At 48.1% G+C, this 23712-nt stretch overlaps 1 protein-coding gene across 2 annotated transcripts in view; it reads left to right on the top strand.

Moving 5' to 3' along the window:
• LOC144178098 (protein zwilch homolog) overlaps nt 1–23712 on the top strand; it is a 261163-nt gene that overhangs the window by 35617 nt on the left and 201834 nt on the right. For both annotated transcript variants that reach the window (XM_077705628.1, XM_077705627.1), the window contains exon 8: nt 16672–16743. In XM_077705628.1, the coding sequence (XP_077561754.1) occupies nt 16672–16743 (72 nt within the window). The remainder of the gene's footprint in view (nt 1–16671; nt 16744–23712) is intronic.

The raw sequence follows: 23712 nt of genomic DNA, 5'->3' as shown, positions 1-23712 counted from the left end.
TTTTGCTTCTGAATTCTCTGTAATACTATCAGTAAGTAATTGTTTGCCTTTGGTACAAAAAATTATCAAATTTCTGCACATTCACTGGAAGTTGCTTTCACTGTTTCGTGTCTCAGGATCTTGTGAAGACCTGGCCGACCAGGCTTTTTTCTCGCACTGTAGGCGCGTCAGGAACAAAATGATGCAACATGTTTTTAATGATCATTGAAATACATTCCCAGATTAACATCTGGGGCGAATTTCAGCAAAATCGAAGAAGTGTTTTTTTTTTAATAAGCCTCTGAACTCGGAGTGTTTTAGTTTTTTCTTCACACTTGTGCGCCATTTACTTTTTAACCGTAGTGTGCATAGACACGATATTTACAGCTCTTATTTGTGCTTGCCAGGAGCAGCCCTCACTCAAATTTGAACGCTCTAGCTCCATTACTTACGATAATACTGGCCCGCAAAGTACAGAACAAAATGCGCTCTGAGCAAGATTTGGAAATTTATTACAAAAAATATATGTATTTCTAGCCAACGATATTTTGGGCGCAAAATGTACACCAGGCGTAGATTACGTATAAAAATTACCATCCCCGCCTGATTAGTATATTTTTTGGTAGACGCCGCTAAACTTGGCCGCGGCGCATGGGCAGGTAGCGGCCGGGGTCCACGCGGGTGGGTTCCAAATTTTTTTTCAGTCGGCCAAAATTTTTTCCGCCGAAAATATTTGTGAATCCGCACATTACATGCATGCGGGAATGAGGTAAAAAAATTTCAAGCGAATTGAAGAGGTCGACCAGCCATGCTTTGTTCGATCTTATCTGAAATGACCCACGTACGTCAATGACGTACATGTACGGCATTGCTTGTGTCTTTAAAAAGCGCGCCTTTTTCGCCAACTTCTCTTGCTTGGCATGTGCTGCCACACTTGGGTAATTCATCAAATTTTTTTTATTGCTCCGATAGCTCTTCTTTTTATTTTTTATGATTTACTTCAGCAGCGCCTGCTATCGTTTGCGCATCCCCTAATGAGGAGGCACGCTGGGTATCGCCCACCTGGCGCTTCTCGCTTCTTGTGCCTGTCACAGGCCAAGGTCACCTGCGAAAATGATGAGGCTCTTTTCTCCTTTTCTTGTATTTTATGAGCGGTGCGCCGTCTGTCGCCGTCTTTCCACGCACTAAACAACTTGTCATGGTGGCGTCTGTAAGCAAATTGCACGTTTAGGACATTTAACTCTTTCGTTACAGCGGAAAAACGGCAGATTTTGAGTGCTTCCACAAAACTATTTCTTTCTCTTGAGCTAGTGGACACATTTAGCATTGCTATGCATGGAATTGTAGCTTATAGAAGATTGCTCTTACAAACACATAACAGCAGTTTTGTGAAAGGTACAATTACTTACAATTTATTAGTCAAATAATTAGAAAGAAATGCACAAACAAGTATACACGCAACATATATGGGTGATTGTAATGAGCCTAATAATTATTTTAGGAATTCTAAGATATACAAATTGTTTCTACTTTTCTTGGCTATGATTCAATGTATATATCAATGCTGTACACCAAGTTTTGTATTTTTGTGGGCCTGTCAACCTGGCAGAACTGACGGCTGTGCCACTCCTCGAAGCCACTCGAGTGTAAGTCGGTCATGCATCCAAGCACACTTTTGTGTTCTGACACAAAATCCTTTTCACTTTAGTGCTAAAAAAACAGAAAAAAAAAATCCAGCACTTTTGAGAAGTGTCGCGCATCGCTCCGTAGCGGTAACCTGAGAAGAGTGCCAGGCTATCATGAAGGTGATAACGCGATGTGACGCGGCGCATTTGGCAAAATATTTCCACCGTACATTGTCCAGACCCTACACATCAATGTGTAAAGCCGCAGTCGTCAGATAGGACGCCGATTTTCTTTATAAATACAGCCCAAATACAGCGGACGTCGTTTTCACACAACTCTTCACTATCGCAGGTTCAAATTTCACTCTTGGTGCGGTCTCTGCATGCGAAATATCAACAAAACATAATAAAATCGAAAAATGAGTTGTCAATAAATACGCCAGGTGGCGTTAGTTGTCCGCCAGGCGCCGTTTTTAGCTTTCGCGGGACGTTTGAAATCATCTGAACTCCTTGTCCGATGGCCTATGGCGCCGTAAGGAAAAAGTTAAAAAAACAGCTGCGTCTTGGTAGAGTGCTGGAACGGCAACAAGAGCTACCTGGGGAGGCCGTTCTGCGCGCTTCTTGGCCGCTCTTGCGGGTGTCGGTGACGGCTTCAGTATATTACCACTGTCACCTTCGAACACGTCAGCACAAGTGAATTCTATTTATTGTGGCCTCGTTTAGAGCTGATATTGGCACTGTGAGAGGTTCGTTCGTTTTGAAGCGCGCCAACAAATGCATCTACGCTTCAGATATGTACGTCATAGAAAAATATGTATCGGCGATGGGATAACCCAACAGCTGACAATAACTTGTGCCTTTTATGGGAATATAAGCCAGGCGAAAATGTTAAGGACACTCAAAGGCTGGGTGTTGTTAAATATATGCCGTGCCCAGTCACGCCTTATAGCAAGAACCAAGGTATAATTGAATGAAACTATGGAAAAATGAATGGTCTGCAAGTCAAGAATAGATAAAATAGTCGTACGGGAAAAAAAAAACAGTGCAGCTTCGGAAATGCTTAATCGTTTGTTTAATAAGCAAGGTAATATTCGCCAGACCAATAGATGCAAAATGCACTGATGTATCGCAAGGCATTGGGCGGGGAGGGGGGAAGCTCAACTATCGTTTACAAATGCAGAGCGAAATCAACGAATGAACGTTTTAGTAATCACGCACACAAGCTGCGCGTTCACTTTCCATTTGTTTTTCGCCTTCAACAAACGGCTGATAAATCGGCGGACGCATTTTTTGAAGAATACAGGGTAGGCAGTTCACAAGCGATACGAAGTGGCGTTGGAGGAGTTGATTGATTGATTGTAGGGTTTAACGCGACGACGCAATGGAGGCGATGAGGCGCGCCGTAGTGGAGGGCTCCGGATTAATTTTGACCACCTAGAGATCCTTAACGTGCGCCGAAATCTCGTACACACAGGCTCGTTGTATGAGTGGTATCTGATAAGGCCCTCTGATTTCGGTTTATGCTAGATTCTGGAGTCTCTTTGTGTCATATCACAATGTTTCAGAAGAGTTTAGTCGCTGACATGGATTACTCTATCAGCCCATCTCCGCGCATCTCGTGGAGGATAAATGTAACAGATGAATCTTTGCGAGCACTCACCTCGCGAGAAGACAATCCAGCTAAATTTGTCGTCGTGTGCTGACTCCCAAGTATAATTTTGCATTGTCCGTCGTACTTCTTTCATAGAATGTTTGTGAAATTTATGCCGCATTGGCTTGTCCAAGGTAGTGATAAATATTTGATATGTGATACAAGCAAGCGTACCTTGCGTGCTGTTAGGTATGAGTGCTCCGCTAGATTATGTGAGCGCATAAAGCTGATTTACATCACAGTGTATGGCCGCAACATGACCATCAGAGGAAACACTACTTACGGAGACACTGCCACTAATTTCAGGGCAGCGGAATTGCAGTCAGCTGCATGTGTATATACCTGCTTCGGGACGCCGGCCTGTGACACACACCTGACGGTCGTACCGACCGAATGTACCACACTAAGACCGCGTCATAAATGTTTATACTCTTGTAAACACACCATGCTTGCAAACAGAGTGCCTGCTCCACATTATTCTGTATTTTGAACCCGTACAAACCATTAAGCCCAAAAAGCAACGGTGACAGTGGGGAGCGGGCCAGAGACTCCCGCGGCTGCTTACGAAACGGGCCGCTAGGGGGATTTCAGTGGCGCCCCTACTAGAGTTCCTCTATAGGCTCCGGAATGATCGCCGGGTGGCGCTGCACTCTCCCCTCCATGGGAGTACGCTGTAGCTGCCGCCGCTTCGGCACGTGCTTTTTTCGCTGCGCGCATGCTGCATTTATCGCGCTGCGGTGAGGTCCGGGTAAAATTTTCTTTCCACTTGTGAAAGCATACACGTTAGCACGTGTCCAGCAAGTTTGGTTTACACGTAGAGTAGCTACTGGGTCCATTTTTGCCGGTGCTTGTTGTGGTGTAGTGGCGCCCTCTAGTGGAGCGCCCGCTCACTGTGTGCGCTTGGTTGTATAAATTGTAACTAGATGTCGTTGCTGTGGACGCACGTGACGGGTCACGTGCGTATGCGTCTCGGTGCCGTCTTGTTGAACAATAAACGCTCTCTTTGGGTTCTGGTCTTGGTACGAGCTGCAATACTCGATTTCAAAATTGTAGTACAGCAAACGAGCTGACCACCGTGAAATCCTCAAAGGTCTCCGACCTGAGTCTCCTGCGGCTAACAAAGCCGCTACAGCCTGATGGTCAGTTCTAAGTGTGAACCGTCTGCCCCAAAGAAAAATGTGCCACTTTTCACACGCGAACAAACAAGCCAGCGCTTCGCGCTCTCCCACAGAGTATTTTCTCTCAGTCTCGGACAAAGTTCTAGAAGCAAAGGCTACTGTTTCAAGCCTACAACCATACCGCTGCTGTAGTACCGCGCCAATTCCCACATCAGATGCGTCGGTAGTAACTACTACAGGCGAGTCAGGATTAAAGACCTTCACGACAGGAGAACACGTGAGGTACGCTTTCAACTGATCAAAACTGCGCTGAGCATCATCAGACCAACAAAACGTCTGACCCTTCCTGAGCATGAGGCGAAGTGGTTCAACTATCTCTGCATACCGTATTTATTCGAAAATAGGTCGAGCACGAATATAGGTCGACCCCCTAAAAATTGAAGTCGCCGAAAAAAAAAAAAAATATATTCGATTATAGGTCGACCCATACTTTTAAGAAAAAAACTTGATTAAACTTTTTAAAACTCCCATTTATTTACAACGCGGTCACCTCACTGGTCGGAGCCACACACTGCGTCGTCGTCGGCATGGAGGAAGAAAAGAAAAAAACTTTTTTTTCCTCCATGGTCGTCGGAACTTGCGCCGCATGCGCCGCAGTTCATTACCCACCCCCGCCCCCGACTGGCTTTGAAGGCTGAACGGCCAATCCCGCCTCGCAGCGCTAATTGTTGAGCTTTGGTCTGAATATCTTCGCAGGACACTCGCTGTCCTTTTGCACGCTCCTCTTCCACGTGCAGCCGGAGTTTTTTCTCGAGAGCATCGTGCCTCCCACCACGAAACGCACGACGCAGTCCCCTACGAGCAAAAAGTTCGTCCCGCTGTTTCCGCCATCCCCTGATCAGCTTTTCATTGACGACTAACTCTCCCTGAGCGACGCAGTTCAAGTTCTCAGCAAACAGGATCACCCGCCGCTTAAAGTCCGACGTGACATCGCGAAATGCGCACGAGAAAAACGTGTGCGGAAATCACAACGAAGCAAACACAAAGAAAGCGCATGAAACGGAGAACGGGAGATAGTAGAGACAGCGAGCGAAGCAGGCAACGCCGTTCCGTTCACGAGGTGGCTCCGCTAGGTGGCGAAAGTCACCTTTACCCCCACCTCGCGCTAGCCGCTACCGCAGCTCCGAAGACACCAAGCCAAGCCAATCTGGCTCTCTAGCCAGTACGTAAGCTCGCTCGTGTCTGGTTCGGCCGCAAGTAATGCGCGATAGCCGGCAGTGACTGTGGGTGGTTGTCTTACGCTGATTGTTTTTGTTTTGTTATTTTTTCCTTTATTTTCTTGCCTGTCTTTGTTCTAGATGCTCCGCGCTGCCGTCTCAAATTGAGGAGCGCCGGGCGCGACGGAGAAACGGATCGCTCGGTGCGCTCGCCATTTTTGATCACGACTATAGGTCGAGGTTCTTCGGTCACGATTATAGGTCGACCCTCAATTTTTAAGCACATTTTCGGAAAAAAAAGGTCGACCTATATTCGAATAAATACGGTAGTTCTGTATGAACTTAGCATAGTATCCTGCAAGACCTAAAAATGATTGCAGTGACATTATGTCCGTAGGAGCCGGAGCATGTACTATAGCTTTTACTTTGCTTTCCAAAGGTGAGATGCCCTCAGCCGAAATCTTGTGACCCAGAAAATCAAGTTCTTTGACCGAAAACAGACATTTGTCGTTCAACTTCATGCCACTGTTTGCTATACATGTTAAGACTTCAACCAAGCTTGCGTCATGCTCAGACTGAGTCTTTCCCCACACAAGAATATCATCAAGATAGCAAACGACATTTTTGCAATTCTTCAAGATCTGAGACATCATTTTTTGATTACTCATGCGTGATGACCGTGTAGTCATTCCTTGTGTACTGGTACCTACGTTCCTCCAGTTAGCACATGAAAATCATCAAGGAATAGTACGTACGAAACAACTTCTCCGGGAACGTTACTGGTGGCCTCAAATGGATCGCAATGTTGAAGAACATGTAAAGCATTGTCACGTTTGTCAGCTGGCAGACAAGTCTGCTAAGCCTCATGTAGCTCCGTTGCAGCCAGTGGAATGGCCTGAAGGGCCTTGGCAAAAGTTGGGAATGGACATCGTCGGTCCGTTAGATGTGTCGTACCCCCGATTTCTTGTTACACTAGTCGATTACTACTCTAAGTGGCCTGAGGTTCTGGGCACAAATTCCATTTCAACTGAGGATGTCATTAAGTTGTTGGACTGGTCTTTCAGTCGGGAAGGGCTCCCTGAGGTTTTAGTGACGGATAATGGACCCCAGTTTGTCTCCAAACAAATGCAAGAGTATCTAAAGGAGAAAGGTATCCGCCACGTGTTCTCGTCGAATTATTACCCTCAGGCTAACGGCCAGATTGAACGGTTTAACAGAGTTCTCAAAGAACATTTACAGGTAGCCAGACTTGAAGGCAAGGATGCTTCGAAAAGCATTACACAATTTCTTGGGTCGTATAGGGTCACACCACATTCAGTGACAGGTCTTTCTCCAGCTTTTTTGCTGCATGGACGTCAGCCTCGTTCCAAAGTGGATATTAGCAACTTCAGGATACATAAAAAGGCAGCAGAATCGGACAAATTCCTGCCTCATGTTCGGAATCAGGTCTTCACGAAGCAGCATAAAGCTAAACAGTACTTTGACAGAAGGAAAGGCGCGCAGCAGACCTGCATAAAGGTGGGAGATGTCATGAAAGTAAAATTCCGTAAGCAAGGATTTCTGAAGTATAGTAAGCCGTTGACAGTGCAAGCTCAGGTTGCACCTTTCACCTTTAAGCTCAGTGATGGAAAGATCTGGAACGCTTCGAAACTCACAGTCGTTCCGAAAGGAATTGAGGTTGGCTCGGCACCGTATTCCTTTGAAAATGTTGAACTCTCTTCGAGGCATAAAGAGTTTTTATACTCTTCGTCTAACTTAGACATTTGTGACAGTCAGTCCCCTAGTCTACCGTTGACAGATGGGGCAAACCCCAGTGTCCAGACACTCTGATCTGCCAGAGCTTCCTTCCAGTGCAAGGTCTGGATCCGTTGTTCCTCAGGAAACGGTAGAATGTCAGGAAGAAAATAGTGAACAAACAGATCCAAATAGCCATGTAGACAACACAAGGGAAAATGAGGGGGCGTCTGGGTCGTCAGATAATTCAAGTTCATCGTCTACGCGTCCACGCCGTAAGACTAAGCAGCCTCAGTGGCTTCGCGACTATGTGCGGTAGGGGGTATACGTACGGTTCATGCTTTGCGTCATGTTGGACGTGTCATGTCTGTGTTGAATCGTATATCATCATTGAAAACGTTTTTTGGACGGGTTTTTTTTTTGGGACTTATAGAACTGTCGTGAGCGACTGATAGCCTGTTGTGTGAGTCAAGTGAAAGGAAGATGCAGACATTCTTCAAAGCACGGGAGAATGATGTGGAGTGTGCATTTAAGATGCTGTATGTATTTCGCAGAGTGTGCGAACTTCTTTTGCACGGGGAGATGATGTGGTGTAGTGGCGCCCTCTAGTGGAGCGCCCGCTCACTGTGTGCGCTTGGTTGTATAAATTGTAACTAGATGTCGTTGCTGTGGACGCACGTGACGGGTCACGTGCGTATGCGTCTCGGTGCCGTCTTGTTGAACAATAAATGCTCTCTTTGGGTTCTGGTCTTGGTACGAGCAGGCCGCACTCTTTCTTCTTGGGCTTGTGGGTGGGCCCGGCGGCCGTCCCTCGCTCCGTCGCTGCCGAGGCCGCTCGCCGTCGCCCACGACACAACACTTGTCTTGTCGTCTGCTAGAGACGCGTCGTCTGCTAGGCGCTGCTCGAACGGCCGAACGCCCCGGCGATTTCACGGGATGAAACGTGCTCTTGGGTGGTCGTCGGCTGCCGTCTTTTTGTCGTCCAGGTGACAGCTGTGCGCCTTGTCAGAGCGCATTTTCTCTTGTTTGCTACTTACCTGCCGTGGTGGCTCAGTGGCTAAGGCGTTGCGCTGTTGAGCACGAGGTCGCGGGTTCGATTCCCGGCCGCGGCGGCCGCTTTTCTGATGGAGGCGAAAAGCAAAAACGTCCGTGTGTACGAGATTTCGGCGCACGATAAAGATCCCCAGGTGGTCAAAATTAATCCGGAGCCCTCCACTACGGCGCGCCTCATCGCCTGCGTTGCGTCGGCGCGTTAAACCCCACAATCAATCAATCAATCTTGTTTGCTACTTTCTTCACGTGTTCCAACTTAGAACATCCGCATTTTATGGACGACAGAAACATTGAGGCTTACAAGAATTCCCGTTAATTCATTGTTTCTAATCCTTGAAATGATCAGCTGCCTCCTATGAAAGACGCATTAAAAAGGCACATGCTGTTGAAGGGGTGCGCTGACAACACAGCATTTCTATTTTGCTTATCTTTGAAGGAAATTTGTTCTCAACGTTCGTCCCACAGATTTGACCCGCTGGGAGTGAGGGTGATACTGCAGTAGGGAACAACAGAACATCTTGTCAGGACTCGGGACTCCGCCAACGTTCCACGCCTGTTTTCTGTTATGTTCCCGTGTTTTATGACCATGTAGACACTGCTGCGGCAAAACATGGTTGCCTTGTGTGCAGTAAGCAAAACTGCTATAGGCTGGGACGGATTCAGATAGATTTTTGCCCTTTTGTTGTTCTCGCCGTCTGCACAAAAAAGAAAGGCAGAAGGTGCAGCTGGTACGAAGGCGATGCGTTTGTGCCTGTGCGGTGTTGCCGCGTGCATAAACGAAAACATGTGGCCCTTCAATCGTGCACGGCATCGACCAAAGAGTGGAGAACAGCTGTGGTGCGTCCAGAACGGCTTGGTCAGTATATTATCTCTATGGCTCCCAAGGCTGCCTCCGCTGCTTTTGGTGCTAATCAGAGGGGGAAAGCTAAATGGGAAAAAGGGGATTTTGCAGAAGAAAACACTACGGTAGTTCTCTGTTGCTCGGGCTGCCTGGAAATAGATAGGGGGGGGGGTCCTCCCCTCTACTTTTTTTAATGCATGCTGACAATGATTGTTTTCCGCTATAATAAATGAAATTCGGAGTTGTTTAGCTGGTGCCGTTCGATATTGTCCACATATAACACAATTGGTTGACATTTTTCATGGGTGAAAAAAAAATAGTTTCTAATGATTTACCTGGCTGTAGTAGCCTGGTCCGTCTTGCCATTGGGACTTGTGTTCTAGACGGGATTGCTGTGTTGTTCGTTTTTTCCCCCACATTTGCAAATACTGGTAATTAAAAGAGGTATGCACCAAATTCTGTATATTAATAGTAATTAAAAGTTATACGCCACAAGCTGTTCTGTTGTTTCCACGAACTGTCACTCTAACCCATACTTGTACTCCAAGCGGGTGACAAACATTGCGAACAAAAATTCCTTCAAGGACAAGTAAAATGGAAATGCGGCGTTATCAGCACACCCCTTAATTAGCGTGTGCCTTTCTAATGCGTTTTTTTGTAAGATGCAGCTGATTGTTTCAAGAGTAAGCAATAACCTATTACCATAATCAATCACGTTTATCTTACATTTCTTGCAAGCCTCAGTGTTGCTGCAGTCCCGAAAATCCGGATGTCCAAAGCGCGAGCACGCGAAGGGAGTAAGAAACAAGAGAAAAGTACTCTGTGACAAGCTGAACAGCTGTCGCCTTGCAGAGGAAAAGACAGCAGCCGCAGACCGCCGGACAACGCGTTTCCCAGTTTACAATCGTATACCCCGTCGAGCGGCGGGTCTGTAGCAGACAAGACAAACGTCGACAAAAATGAACTCAGTAACTACTCTACGTTCAAACTGAACTTGCTGGACACGTGCTGATGCGTATGGTTTCATAAGTCAAAAGAAAATTTTACCCAGCCCTCTTCCTAGCGCGAAAAATGCAGCACGCGCGCAGCGAAAAAAGCACGTGTCGAAGCGGCGGCAGCCACCGCGTACTCCCGCGGAGGGGACAGTGCAGCGCTGCCCTCGTCCGGCAAACTTTAGCTTAGCCTCCCTATATAGCTCCCGCAGGGAGCTAAGAGTTGCGCAACCGCCTGCCATCTTGTTATCCGTATTGCTGCGGGAAAGCCACCCGTCGCGGGTGTAGGAGCCTCGCCGCCACGCTTCTGATGGCGGCCGACGCGTGGGGGGGGCGCTTCAGTTGGCGGCGCCTTATGGCGGCTACGCTGGATTCCTGCGATGTCGCTCATGCTGCGGCTGCTGTTCCTGGGCGGGGCGCAGTGCCGCCCGTGTCGGTGTCTGCGGCGCAGCCGTAGTGGGGGCTTCTCTGCGCGGCATGGATAACTGGAGTGACGTCATCATGGCGGCGCGTGGAAAAAGGTCGCGCAACTCTTAGCTCCCTGCGGGAGCTATGTAGAGGAACTCTAGCCCCTGCAGGCGGCGCTCGAGGCGTATACCCCCAGGGCTCAAAGCAGGTCAGTGTACTGCACATAAGGCAAAACGTACGGGCACCATGCTACTCATCTTTGCGACACAGAGAACCTCGCAGCAGATTTTCCAGCAAATTGCTGTTGTTTCAGGTTTAATTGCCCTGCTATTTTTGTATTTTATAAGTAGTTTTCCACAGCTCATATTGAAGGACCAGCTTGGCTTGGATGGAGTTTAAAGAGCCTACCTGTTCTACCATGTTCCGGGGACATAGAAGCTATCAGTCGTAACAGTATCGGTGGTAACTGTTGTAGCAAATCGCTCAATTGTTGCACGTTCTGCAGAGCAACGTCACAAACAGCCCACAAAGTGCCGAGTGAACGAAGGGAACTTGTAGCGTCCATGTTGAGGAGCTCCACACGGCCCAAGCGCAACAGGGGAGCAAGATGGGAGTGAGACTGGACGACAGTGCCACTGTACTTGGTTACAACTCAACCCTTTCAGAGTCACGGACGTACATATACGTCCTCTGCAAACACCTTCGAAATGGTCAATAACGTATATGTACGTCATCGCTTGGATGTTTAAAAAGCGCGCCTTTTTCGCCAACTTCTCTTGCTTGGCATGTGCTGCCACACTGCGGAAATACATCAAATTATTTTCTTGCGCCGATAACTCTTCCTTTTATTTTTTTATGATTTACTTCAGCGGCGCGCCGGCTATCGCTTGCGGATCCGGTAATGAGGGGGCGCGCTGGCAGGGGTGAGACAGCTGCGCATATTGCGCACTTTTGATACAAATCTGCTTTCCTGCGCCAGGCTGCTCCAAAAGCTTGAAAATTGCAAAAATTGCGCCAAACTGCTCCAAAACAGTCTTGAGAGCCAAGGATTTTAACGCTCCCGCCAGTTTCAGTGGGGGAAAATGCTTACTGACGGCATAATTTTCCAGCACCCCCAAGGTGATCCTGTTTGTAAAGGTTTAATTGATTGATCATACAATTAAACACCCGCATAAAATTGTCCCCAAGATAGTTTTTTTGAAGGTCACCATGTCGGGTTGCACATGTTATATTCTGTGAGTTTTTTTAAGTTTTCCCATGAAAAACAATTGCAAAGTCCTGTAGAAAAAATATGTATGTGTACTCAGGCGACAAACTACTGGTGAAAATTGATGAAAAGACCGCAATTTTCGGAGCGCCGTATCTCCAGAACGACATTACTGGGCGCCGCCATCTTGGTGTGGTGAATATTGGAAAACATGGCCATCGGGTGAAGCAGTTGCTCGTGGTTCAGGCAGAGTGCTCTTTGCCGATTTCTACTGTGGTTTTGGTTATGGGGGTGGCTGGGTTTTCATTTAGTCGTTTGATCTATTGAGGGAAGTTGCGTGACTCGAAGAACGGGAGTTCATCAAAAACCACGTGGGGCCCGTGAATTCGCCGTGTTTCGGCCTCGAGGGAGAGGCGCGGTGCGTTGTTGAAGTGAAATTTCGGACTCGTTGCGGTGTTATAATAAAACGCTGAGTTATTGCTGCCTTTGACAGCAAGCTTGCGAGTGGCGGAAATGAGACGATCGACACTGCATAAGTGGCGGCGCAGGCTACATCGCCGCAAAGTGTTCAAGCAGTGTCCGATAGCGGGATGGGCTATTATTGCACGCTAGTAATAATGGTTTATCTATCTGAAGTGAAATTTAATGCCAAGAGGGAGGTGGCTAAACATACCAACGTTATTTAAATTGCGATCGTAGTGAATGCGCACCTGGATGATTGAAATGGGAGGGCTGGTGGGGTGCGAAGATTGTCACCTCGCTTTGCGCAACTTTTGCCATGCCTCTAAAATTGTGTGTAAAGCCGAGTCTGGGATTACAAAAATAATAATTTCAGCATTCTCATGATAATGAAAACGCCTTACGATTGCTTAGTTTTTCGATTCGATGTTTTCAACGGCACTCCATGCTATCTATCCATAGAGCCTAAGAATTTATAAAAGGCTTGTAAAAAGGTAGTGCAGTTCGTGCCTTGTGATACTCTAGTAGAAAAAACTTTATTGAAAGGCTGTTTCAGTGTTATGTACGTTCAAAACCCATAAAAAGTGCACTCCCCCCCTTTCCGCCCTGAGTTGCCAAAAAATTTGATTTTTAGGCTCCTAAGGTGACGTAATCAATGTTATCATTCTGCTCCAAATCAAGGTTCCTCTGCTCCAAAATCGAGATTTCGCTGCTCCAAAAACTGCTCCCAAATCTGATTCAGCTGTCTCACCCCTGCGCTGGGTATCGCCCACCGGGCGCCCGGGCGCCTCTCGCTTCTTGCGCCTGCCACAGACCAAGGGCACCTGCGAAACTGATGAGGCTCTTTTCTCATTTTTTTTATTTTATAGGAGCGGTGCGCCATCTATCGCTGGCGCATCCGGCCGCGCACCCATGTGCCCGCGCGCAGTGGCTGGTTTCGGTATTGTCCTCCGGGTGCTTCCCACTTTTTCTGCCTGCGAAACTGATGACTATCTGATTTTGATTCACTCAAAAGGTGCCGGCTTGTTACTCTCTCGTTTTTATTAAAGGAGCACTGACACCAATTTTCAGCGTTGATATTATTGCACAGTTCGCTTCCTTCACTCAGAAGAATACCCTGGGTAAAATATGAGCGGCCTGCGACGGGAAGAACATAGTTTAATTGGATCTCATTTATCGCGCCGACGGAGCAGCCCGTGGAGCGGCACTCAGCAAATGGACAGCAGCGTGACGTCATCCAGGGAGAGCCAAAAGATGTGATGCGGCAGTACTCGTCAAAAGCTCGTGACGTCACTTCAAAGCTCGTGACGTCACTTCATGCGCGCGGCCCCACAAGCGGCGAACGGGCGCAACACCCTCTCAAGCGGGCGCCGGTGACGTCCGCACAAAGCGGTGAGGTCAGGCAGGGAGTCTGTCGTATGCGCCGTTCGGGATGAAAGCGCGGGAATTTGAAACAAACGATTTTCAGGCCGTTCAATGTACAGTTAAACCTCGTTATAACGAGACGGGCTATAACGAAATAATGGATATAACGAGCAAATTGTAATACCCTTAGTCACGTTTTTTGCTCGGGTTCGTGACAACCCGTGAGGGGACACTGGGACTCCTTGCAGGACAGAAGGCTGTTTCGCTGTTTATTCACCGCACGCTGGCTTCCTCTAGGACACACCGCAAAGGTTGCACACTTCACTTGCAAACGCTTTCGGCCACATGCCGGGTTTTCTGTCTCAAAACGCCGGACCACCTCACTCGTCGGCGTCCGGCTCTGAACTCCTCGCTCCGGCGCCCCAAGCCCGTTGCGTCTTCCCCACCCCCTTAGAACAAAACAAACACAACAAGCCCATGAGCGGTGGCAACCCCGAGCGAGACTGTTTCTAAGAATTTCGGTGCCTCGACCTTCCCCCCGCGGGCCAAGGCCGGCCCGGAAGCCTCTGAGTTATTGCACTCCCCGTCTCCCGGCGCCACTCCTACGCCGCCCCCCTGTCGCCATGGCGTCCTGGCAGGCGAAACCTCGACACCCTTGAAAGTCCCCATAGAAACCAATGTATTTAAAACCTCGTTTTAACGAGGTAAAATTTCCCCGTTACGGGATATAACGAACAAATTTCGTGGAGAAATCAAATTTTGAGCTAATTTTACAACAGTGCGCAACGCGGATTTGAGACAGTGCATGCCGCGGCAACTGTATTAGCAGTTCAAAACTCCCGCCACGCGCGCGAAGCTGCAGCTGGCGCGACATGCGGACGCTGCGCCCGCGAAGCCCCCACCCTCCCCTCGCTGCCCACGGCGTGCAGACAATGGGGCCCTTTGATTTACAGTGTCAGACTCACCGCGGGCTCCCCGAGAAGCAGTCCGACGTTTGATTTTCCCACGTATCCCTATGGCTTCGGGGAATCCGCGGACTATCCGCGGTGAGCCCGAGAAAAACCCCAATGCACACAGCGCGCGCGGTTGCGTCGCCTTCCTCTCCTTTCCTCCCCCCCTCCTCCTCCTTCTCCCCTGTTCGTATCGCCGACGTCGCTGCGTAGTTGTGTGCCCGTGGGTTTTGGCAGTCTTCAGCCTTATGTTTTATCGTACTGCCGGCGTGATTCCAACAACGCGAGTGCGACAGGCGGGAAGCGAAAGCGAAAGACTATCACGCTTGAACAGAAGACGGCTATGATAAAAGCCGTCGCATCGGGCGCGAAGGAAGGTAAGGTGCACTCTGTGGTAAGGTGGCAAGAGACTTTGATGTGTGGACGAGTACGCTGTCCACCATCGTGAGTAACCGAGAGTCCATCGTCAGTGCTGTTGCACATGGCTTGAAAAGAAGCGCTAAGGACGGCGTCGGAGGCACTAGATGCGGTGGACGTGCTGCGTCGCTACTTCGGTGCGCATGAGGGCGGCGAAGATGGCGTGAACGTAGCGGCCGCAGCTGAGGGAGCCATCGCTCGCATCAGGAAGGTGCATCGATGTCCAATTACGGACTTCTTCGTAGCCAGGTCTGTTTGAAATACGAGTTTTGAACTGCAATAAAGTAGGTTCGTGACTTTTCCTTTTTACCTCCGGAATGTGTTTATTTTACTGACTATCGCCGTGCAGCAAGATGCTATTTCGCCCTCTTTTTGGTTTAGGTAACTACAATGCATAATATTTGCAGTAAATGCCGGCTACGGCTATAACGAAATATTGGCTATAACGAGCAAATCGCGGCGCCCCTTCAATTCCGTTATAACGAGGTTTAACTGTAATTAACTATCGCGTGCTGAAGTATTTGAAGTGCTGTTTCAGGTTCACCAGGCCATTAAGCATCGATAAAAGCAATAAAAGTGTAACATAAAATTTTCAAGTCAGTGCTCCTTTAAGAATTTTACTTGTGTTACTCATGATTAAACCACATGTATGTAACAACACAAACGATTTTTTTGTCACTTTATGGTCACCCTAAAAAAATTACGATAATTTTTTCTCGAAATAGATTCATCCGAAGAATTTAAATCAGCAATAACAAAAATCGACTCTGGGGGGTCGCATTTGGTGAAAAAATTTGACCCTCAAAGGGTTAAGAACGGCAACGGAAGTTGCCACTGTGCCTTATCACCGCCGCTAGATGTTACTCTGCGCGCCGCAAGTAGTGCGTTACTGGGAATATTTTGAACATGGCAAGAGCCATTTCCGCGATTTTTTGGGCTTAATAAACTGCTGCAGCGTCAACCAACAAGCTACCCGCCTCTCTGGCGGAGCTGCGAAGCTGAGTTTATTCTAGTAACATTGGCTGTGCCCACTGGATGGGGGATGGGGCTGGGTCCACTTGCCTTCTTTTGTCGTCGATTTTGGGGCAGTTTTGCAATTTTGCAACAAACCTTTTGCTGTTTGCATTTATTTGTTTGTCACTTTATGCAGCTGCAATAAGTCAGAAGTTTAATTGGGAAAGTAAAGGTTTGTTAAATATAGCATTGTCGTTGAATTGTGGCACAAGGGAAAAAACACGGACGAAAGCAAGAGGGCGAACAGAGCATTGTCTCCCTGTGTTTGTTCACGAAGCCTGCCGTGGTGTTTTCTTGCTTGAGAGCACCTGGCAACCCAAGAAACCGTCACGGCCAGAGCCCTTGGGGCCCCCTACCTGGAACCCACCGTTAAGGAACCCACCTACTTGCTTCGGAATAGCTGCCATTGCTGAACAAAGTGAATGCCTCTGTTACCACTCCTGGTGCATGGGTACTGCTCTGTGCAGCAACCAGCATCTGCTGCCTCGATGGTGTTGCCCACCCCTTACAAATGCACATGATGAGTGGCACCCTGTGTGACAGCTCTCCATTTGGGTGCTGTCATCTCTGGGTGATAAATGCTGCAGTGCTTGTGGAGGGACTCACCAGGGGTTGAAGCTGGCCCGCCTCTCTGTGTGCAGAGCATCCAGATCGTGCCTGGGAACGAGCGCAGCCCCACACGGTCTGTCTACAAGGAATTGCACTTCCTCAAGGTACCAGCAGGCTCCTCCTTGCTTGCGCTGCTTTAAGAATGGCATAAACGTTTGTGTGCTTCACTATCCCTGGTACGAGGCTACTGCTAATTGGGGATTTCGCGGGTAGCTTGGCCTGCCGTCAAAGCAGTTGCGAATGGGGAAGGAAACGGTGGCCTGTAGAAATAAGGTCTAGGGATGATTGCATTTGAAACTACAGTGAAACCACGTATTTTGTGAGCACTGGTTCAACAATCGTTTTTAGCGTAAAGGAACACTGAAGCCAAAATGCAAGTTACTCCCAATCCATATGTTAGCTCACCGAGAAAACAAATATACCACCCTTACACGCAGGTCTTTTTAATAAAAGCATAATGTGGCAAATAGCGAAAACGGGGAAGCAAGTGCCACCGCCACTGGCGCTTTCGACTTTCCTGGCTGCCGCTGGACGGTGCTTACTCGTCCGTACTTACTTGGGGCGGCGGTGCCGCTTTTCGAGGGGGTGTTCGAGCGGTTGGTTGGACGCCAAAATTTGCGGGGCCTCAAAAGGACAAGATATCTTTCTTCAACAAACCGTCAATGTTGATCACGGGTCCCCTGAAGGAACGTTTCACTGTGTGGTCTGAAGCTGAAAAGGACATGGGAGTTCGGGAAAGCACAACTGATTTGATTGAAGCTGACCAAACCGATCGGCACGTGGTAGCGTTGTATTTGGTTGCTCTTATACCGCTATGCATTACCGCTGCCTCGCTTGCTTCCGGTTCATCGTGACTCAAACAGCGGCTGCTGTCGCTATTTGCGTCGCGTTGGACCAGCGTTTGAGCAATGTTAAATTGGCTGTGTGATGGTCAGAGTTTGATTTGGAACCAACTTATTTGTTGGTTGCCTTCAGTGTCCCTTTAACAAACGTCCTCGAAATTTCTCCAAATGTTTCAGCACTAGTAATTTCAGAATAACACTCATCCTTCTAAAACGTTGCAATGGCTCGTGATTACAAAGTGACTGTTTGCAGCTCTTGGCTCTGCAAATTTTGTAAGCCATTTTTATGGTGGACAATGTAAATGAGCTCCTGGTATGGTGGGCGGTTTGAGTTCATTTGAGTGTGGGCAGTTTGAGTTCATTTTCGCTGCTTCGCTCGGCCAAGTTTCTGTTCAGTCTGTGGTATTAAACACGGACGTTATCCCGATGGGAAGGCCTGAGATCACAAGCCAGATTACGGGAAGTTGTGTGGCTCTAAAGGCGGAGGTCATCGAACGCTTCCTGGTGCGTGTGACTCTACCGTTGCCAGACCCCAGAGGGTGATGCGGTGTGCGCGCTTGCAATAGCGGTTCGTGAAGTGAACTTTTAGTCGGATTTGCGATGTTTACACACTTAGTTATTGCTATGTTTTGATTGTGGGCTCGCTAGCCTTGGGAAAGAAATGGTCGACGCGTCAAACGCTGCGGCGCGCACGGCATAGCCGACGCGCATTGGAGCATCACATGACTGCGCAACCGGTTACTATTGAACACTAGTAGTTGTAATTAATGCCTGCGGCATTAGATTTAATCTTAAAAGCGACGTGACTTTTACGTGAGGAACTAACAGATGGCGCCACGCAGTCAAGCCAGGAATGTAGACGGCAGGACCCAACCCACGGTGTATGAAAGCCGCCGGCGGGAACAGCCCCCAACACGAGGCCCCACGAGTTTGATTCCTCTCTACCTCCCAGCGGCGGAGCGCGGTGAACCTTGAGCAGACGACGGCATCAAGTTACGCCCGTGCCCTTTCCGCCACTTTCACCTTTTTCTTCTGTGCTGCAGCCATGTAGTCGCTTGTATACGCTTTCTCTTCCTACTTTATAATAAACCCAGTTAACCCAATATAACCGAAGTCCAGTGTTCTATATCAGAACCCACAACGAAACATGGTGTGAGAGTTGTGAACCAGCACCACCGAAATTTGACTTGGAGGGCAACGCAGCGGAACAATGGCGCGTCTTCAAGCAAGCCTGCACGCTGTACCTGAAAGCAACGGACACAGCCAGCGCCTCGGCAGAACGGCAAGTAGCTCTTCTCTTGAACGTCGGAGGACCAGCATTGCTTGATGTACACAACACTTTGGACTTTGGTGTACCTTCCCCTGCAAGACCGCAACCAGAATTTGACTTCACTCACGTTATTAACCTTCTTGACACGCACTTCCTACCCAAGCACAACGAACTCTATTCGTGCTACATTTTCCGTTCCCACATGCAGCGGAGGAACAATTCGGCAGTTTTCTGACGGACTTGAAACTGAAAGTGCGCGATTGCAGATTTGGGACCCAAAGAGACAGCTTGATCCGTGACCAAATTGCATGACGAAAAAGCGCATGATGAAAAAGCGCGTCTCAAGCTCGAGGACCCAACTCTAGAGAAAGTTGTCAAGGTGTGTCTTGCTCATGAAGCAACGAAATTCCAACTGAAAAAATTTAAAGAGGGAGCGACGAGCGATAGTCAAGTGCATGCATTGAAAAAGAATACCCATCGAGCAACTGGCAACGGCAGCCGGAACACCACTTAAGCAAGAAACCCACAGAAGCCTACTGTGCAGAAACGCAAGTATTGCGGCGGCAGCCATGATTGCAAAAAAGAAGCCTGCCCTACATGGAAGCAAGTATGCAGCAAATGCAGAAAGCAGAACCATTTTGCGGCCGTATGCAAAAGCTGCAAAGTAGTAGCTGGGTTAGAGATAGAAAGTGGTGAAGAAGACGATATTCTTGTCGCCGACAGCAAGAAAACGAGCGCAGTCTACACTTCACTGGAAGTTAACGGAAAACAGGTGACCTTCCAAGTAGACAGTGGAGCAGCTGTCGGTGTCATCTCGAGCAGGCATGTCACACAAGAGCAACTGGAACCATGCGCAACAACTCTGCGTACATGGAATGGCGGCACGGTTAAGGCAATAGGAAAAGCAGTACTCGAAATGACAGCAAAGAATGGGACCAAGCACAAGGTGAAATTTGTAGTTGTTAAGGAAGACCTCACACCGCTGATTGGCAGAAAGACAGCAGAGAAGATGGGCCTCATAACAATAGACTACAACCTTGTGGCTGAGATCGATAAGGTTTCAGAAGAAAACTTCACATGTCACATTGTGGAGAAATACCCAGATGTTTTTGGAGACTCTCTGGGAACACTTCCGGAAGAAGTTCACTTGGGGACCAAGGCTGAGGCATGTCCCAAAGCGATAACAAGCTGCAGAGTTCCTGTGAGCATTCAACCACAACTGAACAAAGCCTTGACGAATCTGGAGCAGAGGAAAGTAATCAAGAAAGTTTCGGAACCAACACATTGGGTGAGCAGAATGGTCATAGCAATGAAGAAGAACGGCAAAATGAGGATTTGCATCAACCCACAGGCATTGAATGAGGCTCTGGAAATGGAACGTCACACACTGCCAATTCTTGACGATGTGCTATCTGAACTGGCTAGGGCAAAGGTTTTCTCAAGACTTGACTTGCGAGAGGGCTTCTGGCAATGTTCACTCGATGAAGAGTCAAGCTTCATGACAACCTTTCAAACACCTCAAGGACGTTATCGATGGCTTCGCCTACCCTTTGGACTTGCTGTGAGCAGTGAAATTTTCCAGAAGAGACTTCAACTGGCACTTGAAGGGCTCAGTGGAGTTATCTGCGTCGCAGGCGACATCCTGGTGTTCCGGATCGGCGAAACAGACAGAGAGGCGGCGAAAGACCATGACCGAAAATTGGAAAGACTACTCCAAAGATGCCGGCAAATGGGAATACGCCTCAACAAAGAAAAGACGCAGTTGAAGATGTCGACAACAGTGTTCCTGGGACACGTGTTAACGAAAGAAGGACTGAAAGCCGACCCAGAGAAAGTCAAAGCAATTCAAGAAATGCCCCGACCAACAGATGTACAAGCAGTACAGCGCTTCTGAGGAATGGTCAACTACCTCGCCAGATTTCTACTGAGAATCTCGCGTGTGATGGAACCACTGCGAAAGCTTACGATCAAAGAAGAACCATAGTACTGGGGTAAACCACAAGAACAGGCATTTCGAAGTGCCAAGGAAGCAGTGACCAAAGCACCAGTACTTGCGTAATACGAAGTGCTCAAACCACTGGAAATTCAGTGTGATGCAAGTGAGGCGGGACTAGGAGCAGCTCTTCTCCAGAACGGACAGCCGGTGTCATTTGGAAGCCGTGGGCTGGCACCAACAGAGACCCGTTATGCGCAGACTGAGGAGGAGATGCTGGCAATCGTCTTTGCACTGAAAAAATTTCATCAGTACTCTTTTGGAAGAGCCACTACGATCATCACTGATCACAAGCCACTTCAGTCGATTCTCAAGAAACAACTCGATCAAGTACCACGGCGACTGCAAGGAATGATTCTTCAAACCCAAAGGTACGACATAAGCATCGTGTACCGACCAGGCAAAGAACTTCAGTTGGCCGACACGATGTCTTGTGCATTTGTGCCGAACGACAGCAGTGAGGAAGAACTTGAGAACACCAACGTCGTGAGTCACCTGCCTGTGCGTAAAGAAACGCAGGAAAAAAATCCGAAATGCAACAAGAGATGACGACTCAGTGCGAAGACTGAAAGCGATAATCCAGTCACGATGGCCAGAGGAAAAAGATCAAGTACCTCAAGACACACGGATGTACTTCACCTTCAAAGATGAACTCACCGTCGAAGATGACATGATCTTCAAGGGAATGCGATTAGTCATCCCAACGTCGCTGCGAGCCGAAATCAAACAAAAGCTCCATGCATCACACATGGGAATAGAAAGCTGCTTGCGACGTGCTCGAGAATGCGTCTTCTGGCCAGGACTCAATGCAGAACTGAAAGACTTCATCTCAAGATTTGAGATATGCCAAAAGCATGCTATCTCTCAACAGGGAGAAACTCTAATTATGCACCCGCAACCAAGCTACCCTTGGGAACAAGTGGGGTTCGACATCTTTGAGTACAAGGACAAGAATTTTTTAGTCACAGTGGACTATTACAGCAACTTCTGGGAAGTACATCAACTGAAATCTGAGTTCAAGCCAAGTGATTCTGAAATTGAAAGCTCACTTCGCCAGACACGGAATTCCGCAAGTACTCATCACAGATAATGGACCACAGTATTCATGTGAAGAATTGCAGAACTTTGCCAAGAGCTGGAGCTTTGAACACAAAACGTTAAATCCAGCCTATCCACGTTCCAAAGGCAAGGCAGAATCAGCAGTGAAAACGGCAAAAATGCTGCTAAAGAAAGCTGAAGAAAGCAAATCAGACTTGCAGATGGCAATTTTGGACTTCAGAAACACCCCTTTGCAAGGCCTGAATGCAAGCCCAGCGCAACTGCTGATGGGCCGTCATACAAGAACAACCCTACCGACAAAAGCACAACTGCTGCAACCAAGGGCAGTAGATGTAAAGGACCAGATGAAAGAGAGAAGAAGAAAGATAATTTCTCATCATGACAAACAAGCTAAGGATCTGCCAATCCTGAAGGAGGGAGAAAGCGTGACAGTTCGACCACAGAAAGGCAAAACGTGAGAGAAAGCAACTGTGACTGAACGGGTGGACGACAGGTCATACAAGGTGAAAATTGGGGACAGCATCCTGCGGAGAAATCGCGTCTTCATTAGAAGGGCACCCAAGCCTTCTGGTGAGAGCCAGCTGGGATACACCACACCTGACCTGCCTGCGAGTGCGTCGGCCGAGCATCACCCAACTCCGTGCCTACAGAAGTCAACTGATCCATCAGCTCAGACGGAAGAAAATCTGACCAGGGAGGCACTCCGGTCCGACCACGAAGAACCAGGATGCTCCCAAAGAGGTTGCAAGACTTCGTCGTCGGATAAAGTGGACAGCTCTTTCAAAGAAGGAAAGATGTTATGTGAGGAACTAACAGATGGCGCCACGCAGTCAAGCCAGGAGCGTAGACGGCGGGACCCAACCCACTGTGTATGAAAGCCGCCGGCGGGAACAGACTCCAACACGAGGCCCCACGAGTTTGATTCCTCTCTACCTCCCAGCGGCGGAGCGCGGTGAACCTTGAGCAGACGACGGCATCAAGTTACGCCCGTGCCCTTTCCGCCACTTTCACCTTTTTCTTCTGTGCTGCAGCCATGTAGTCGCTTGTATACGCTTTCTCTTCCTACTTTATAATAAACCCAGTTAACCCTATATAACCGAAGTCCAGTGTTCTATATCAGAACCCACAACGAAACGCTGACAAGCCATATCAGGGATAATCGAAGTACGATATGTCGCGGTAAGCGTGCACTGCGATGCGCGCGAGCCATATCTTCTTTCTTGCGCAACGTTTCCCGTGCACTTCTAATAATCATGCAAACAAGTTTGAGTTAGGAATATAGGAATAAAAATATGTTCTCTGCATTAAAAATTTATCTTACTGTCGCAGCATTTAACAGTGATTTTTAAAGAAAATTATTGATACCAATGCATATAATCTATGGCTTAGGGCATACTGACTGTGCTGCGAGAAATATTGGATGCCTTGAACGCCAAAAGTAGTGAAAAAAAAAAACCCTTTCATCGAAGTTGAAGTTATGCACAGTATTATACCAAGCTTCAAAGTAGCTCATTCGCATCCTTGTGGTATGCAAACTTTTGGCAATGAACACCTGCATGTATGAGTACTAAGTTGCTGCGCCAGGTAAAGTAATAAAACATAAAAGAAGCCAGAAATTTTCAAATTTGAGTAAAAAAATGCTTCACTTGTTGCCATGGGGACAACACTGCAAAGGGAAGTTGTCCAGTGCGATATAGCCAACCAGTTAACCTACTTTGCATTGAAAGCCCATTGAAAGCCATCTCCCCCTCCGTTTGGTTTGCATACTGGGCCATGTACTCCACAAAGGAGCTTAAAATTATGTTTTGTGGAAAGAGAAAGGCTGTAAAAGGCACTCCAATTTCAAGGCAAGGCCTTCCAGAAGCCCCATGTTCAAAAGGACATGAAAGGCTACAACTGTGACGACTTT

The sequence above is a fragment of the Haemaphysalis longicornis genome, unplaced genomic scaffold, assembly GCF_048455015.1.
Source record: "Haemaphysalis longicornis isolate Haplotype H1 unplaced genomic scaffold, Haemaphysalis longicornis Haplotype H1 scaffold_4, whole genome shotgun sequence".
In the NCBI taxonomy this organism is placed as follows: Eukaryota; Metazoa; Arthropoda; class Arachnida; order Ixodida; family Ixodidae; genus Haemaphysalis; species Haemaphysalis longicornis.
The sequence above is the reverse complement of the archived record's forward strand: the minus strand, read 5'-3'. Positions and strand labels throughout refer to the sequence as shown.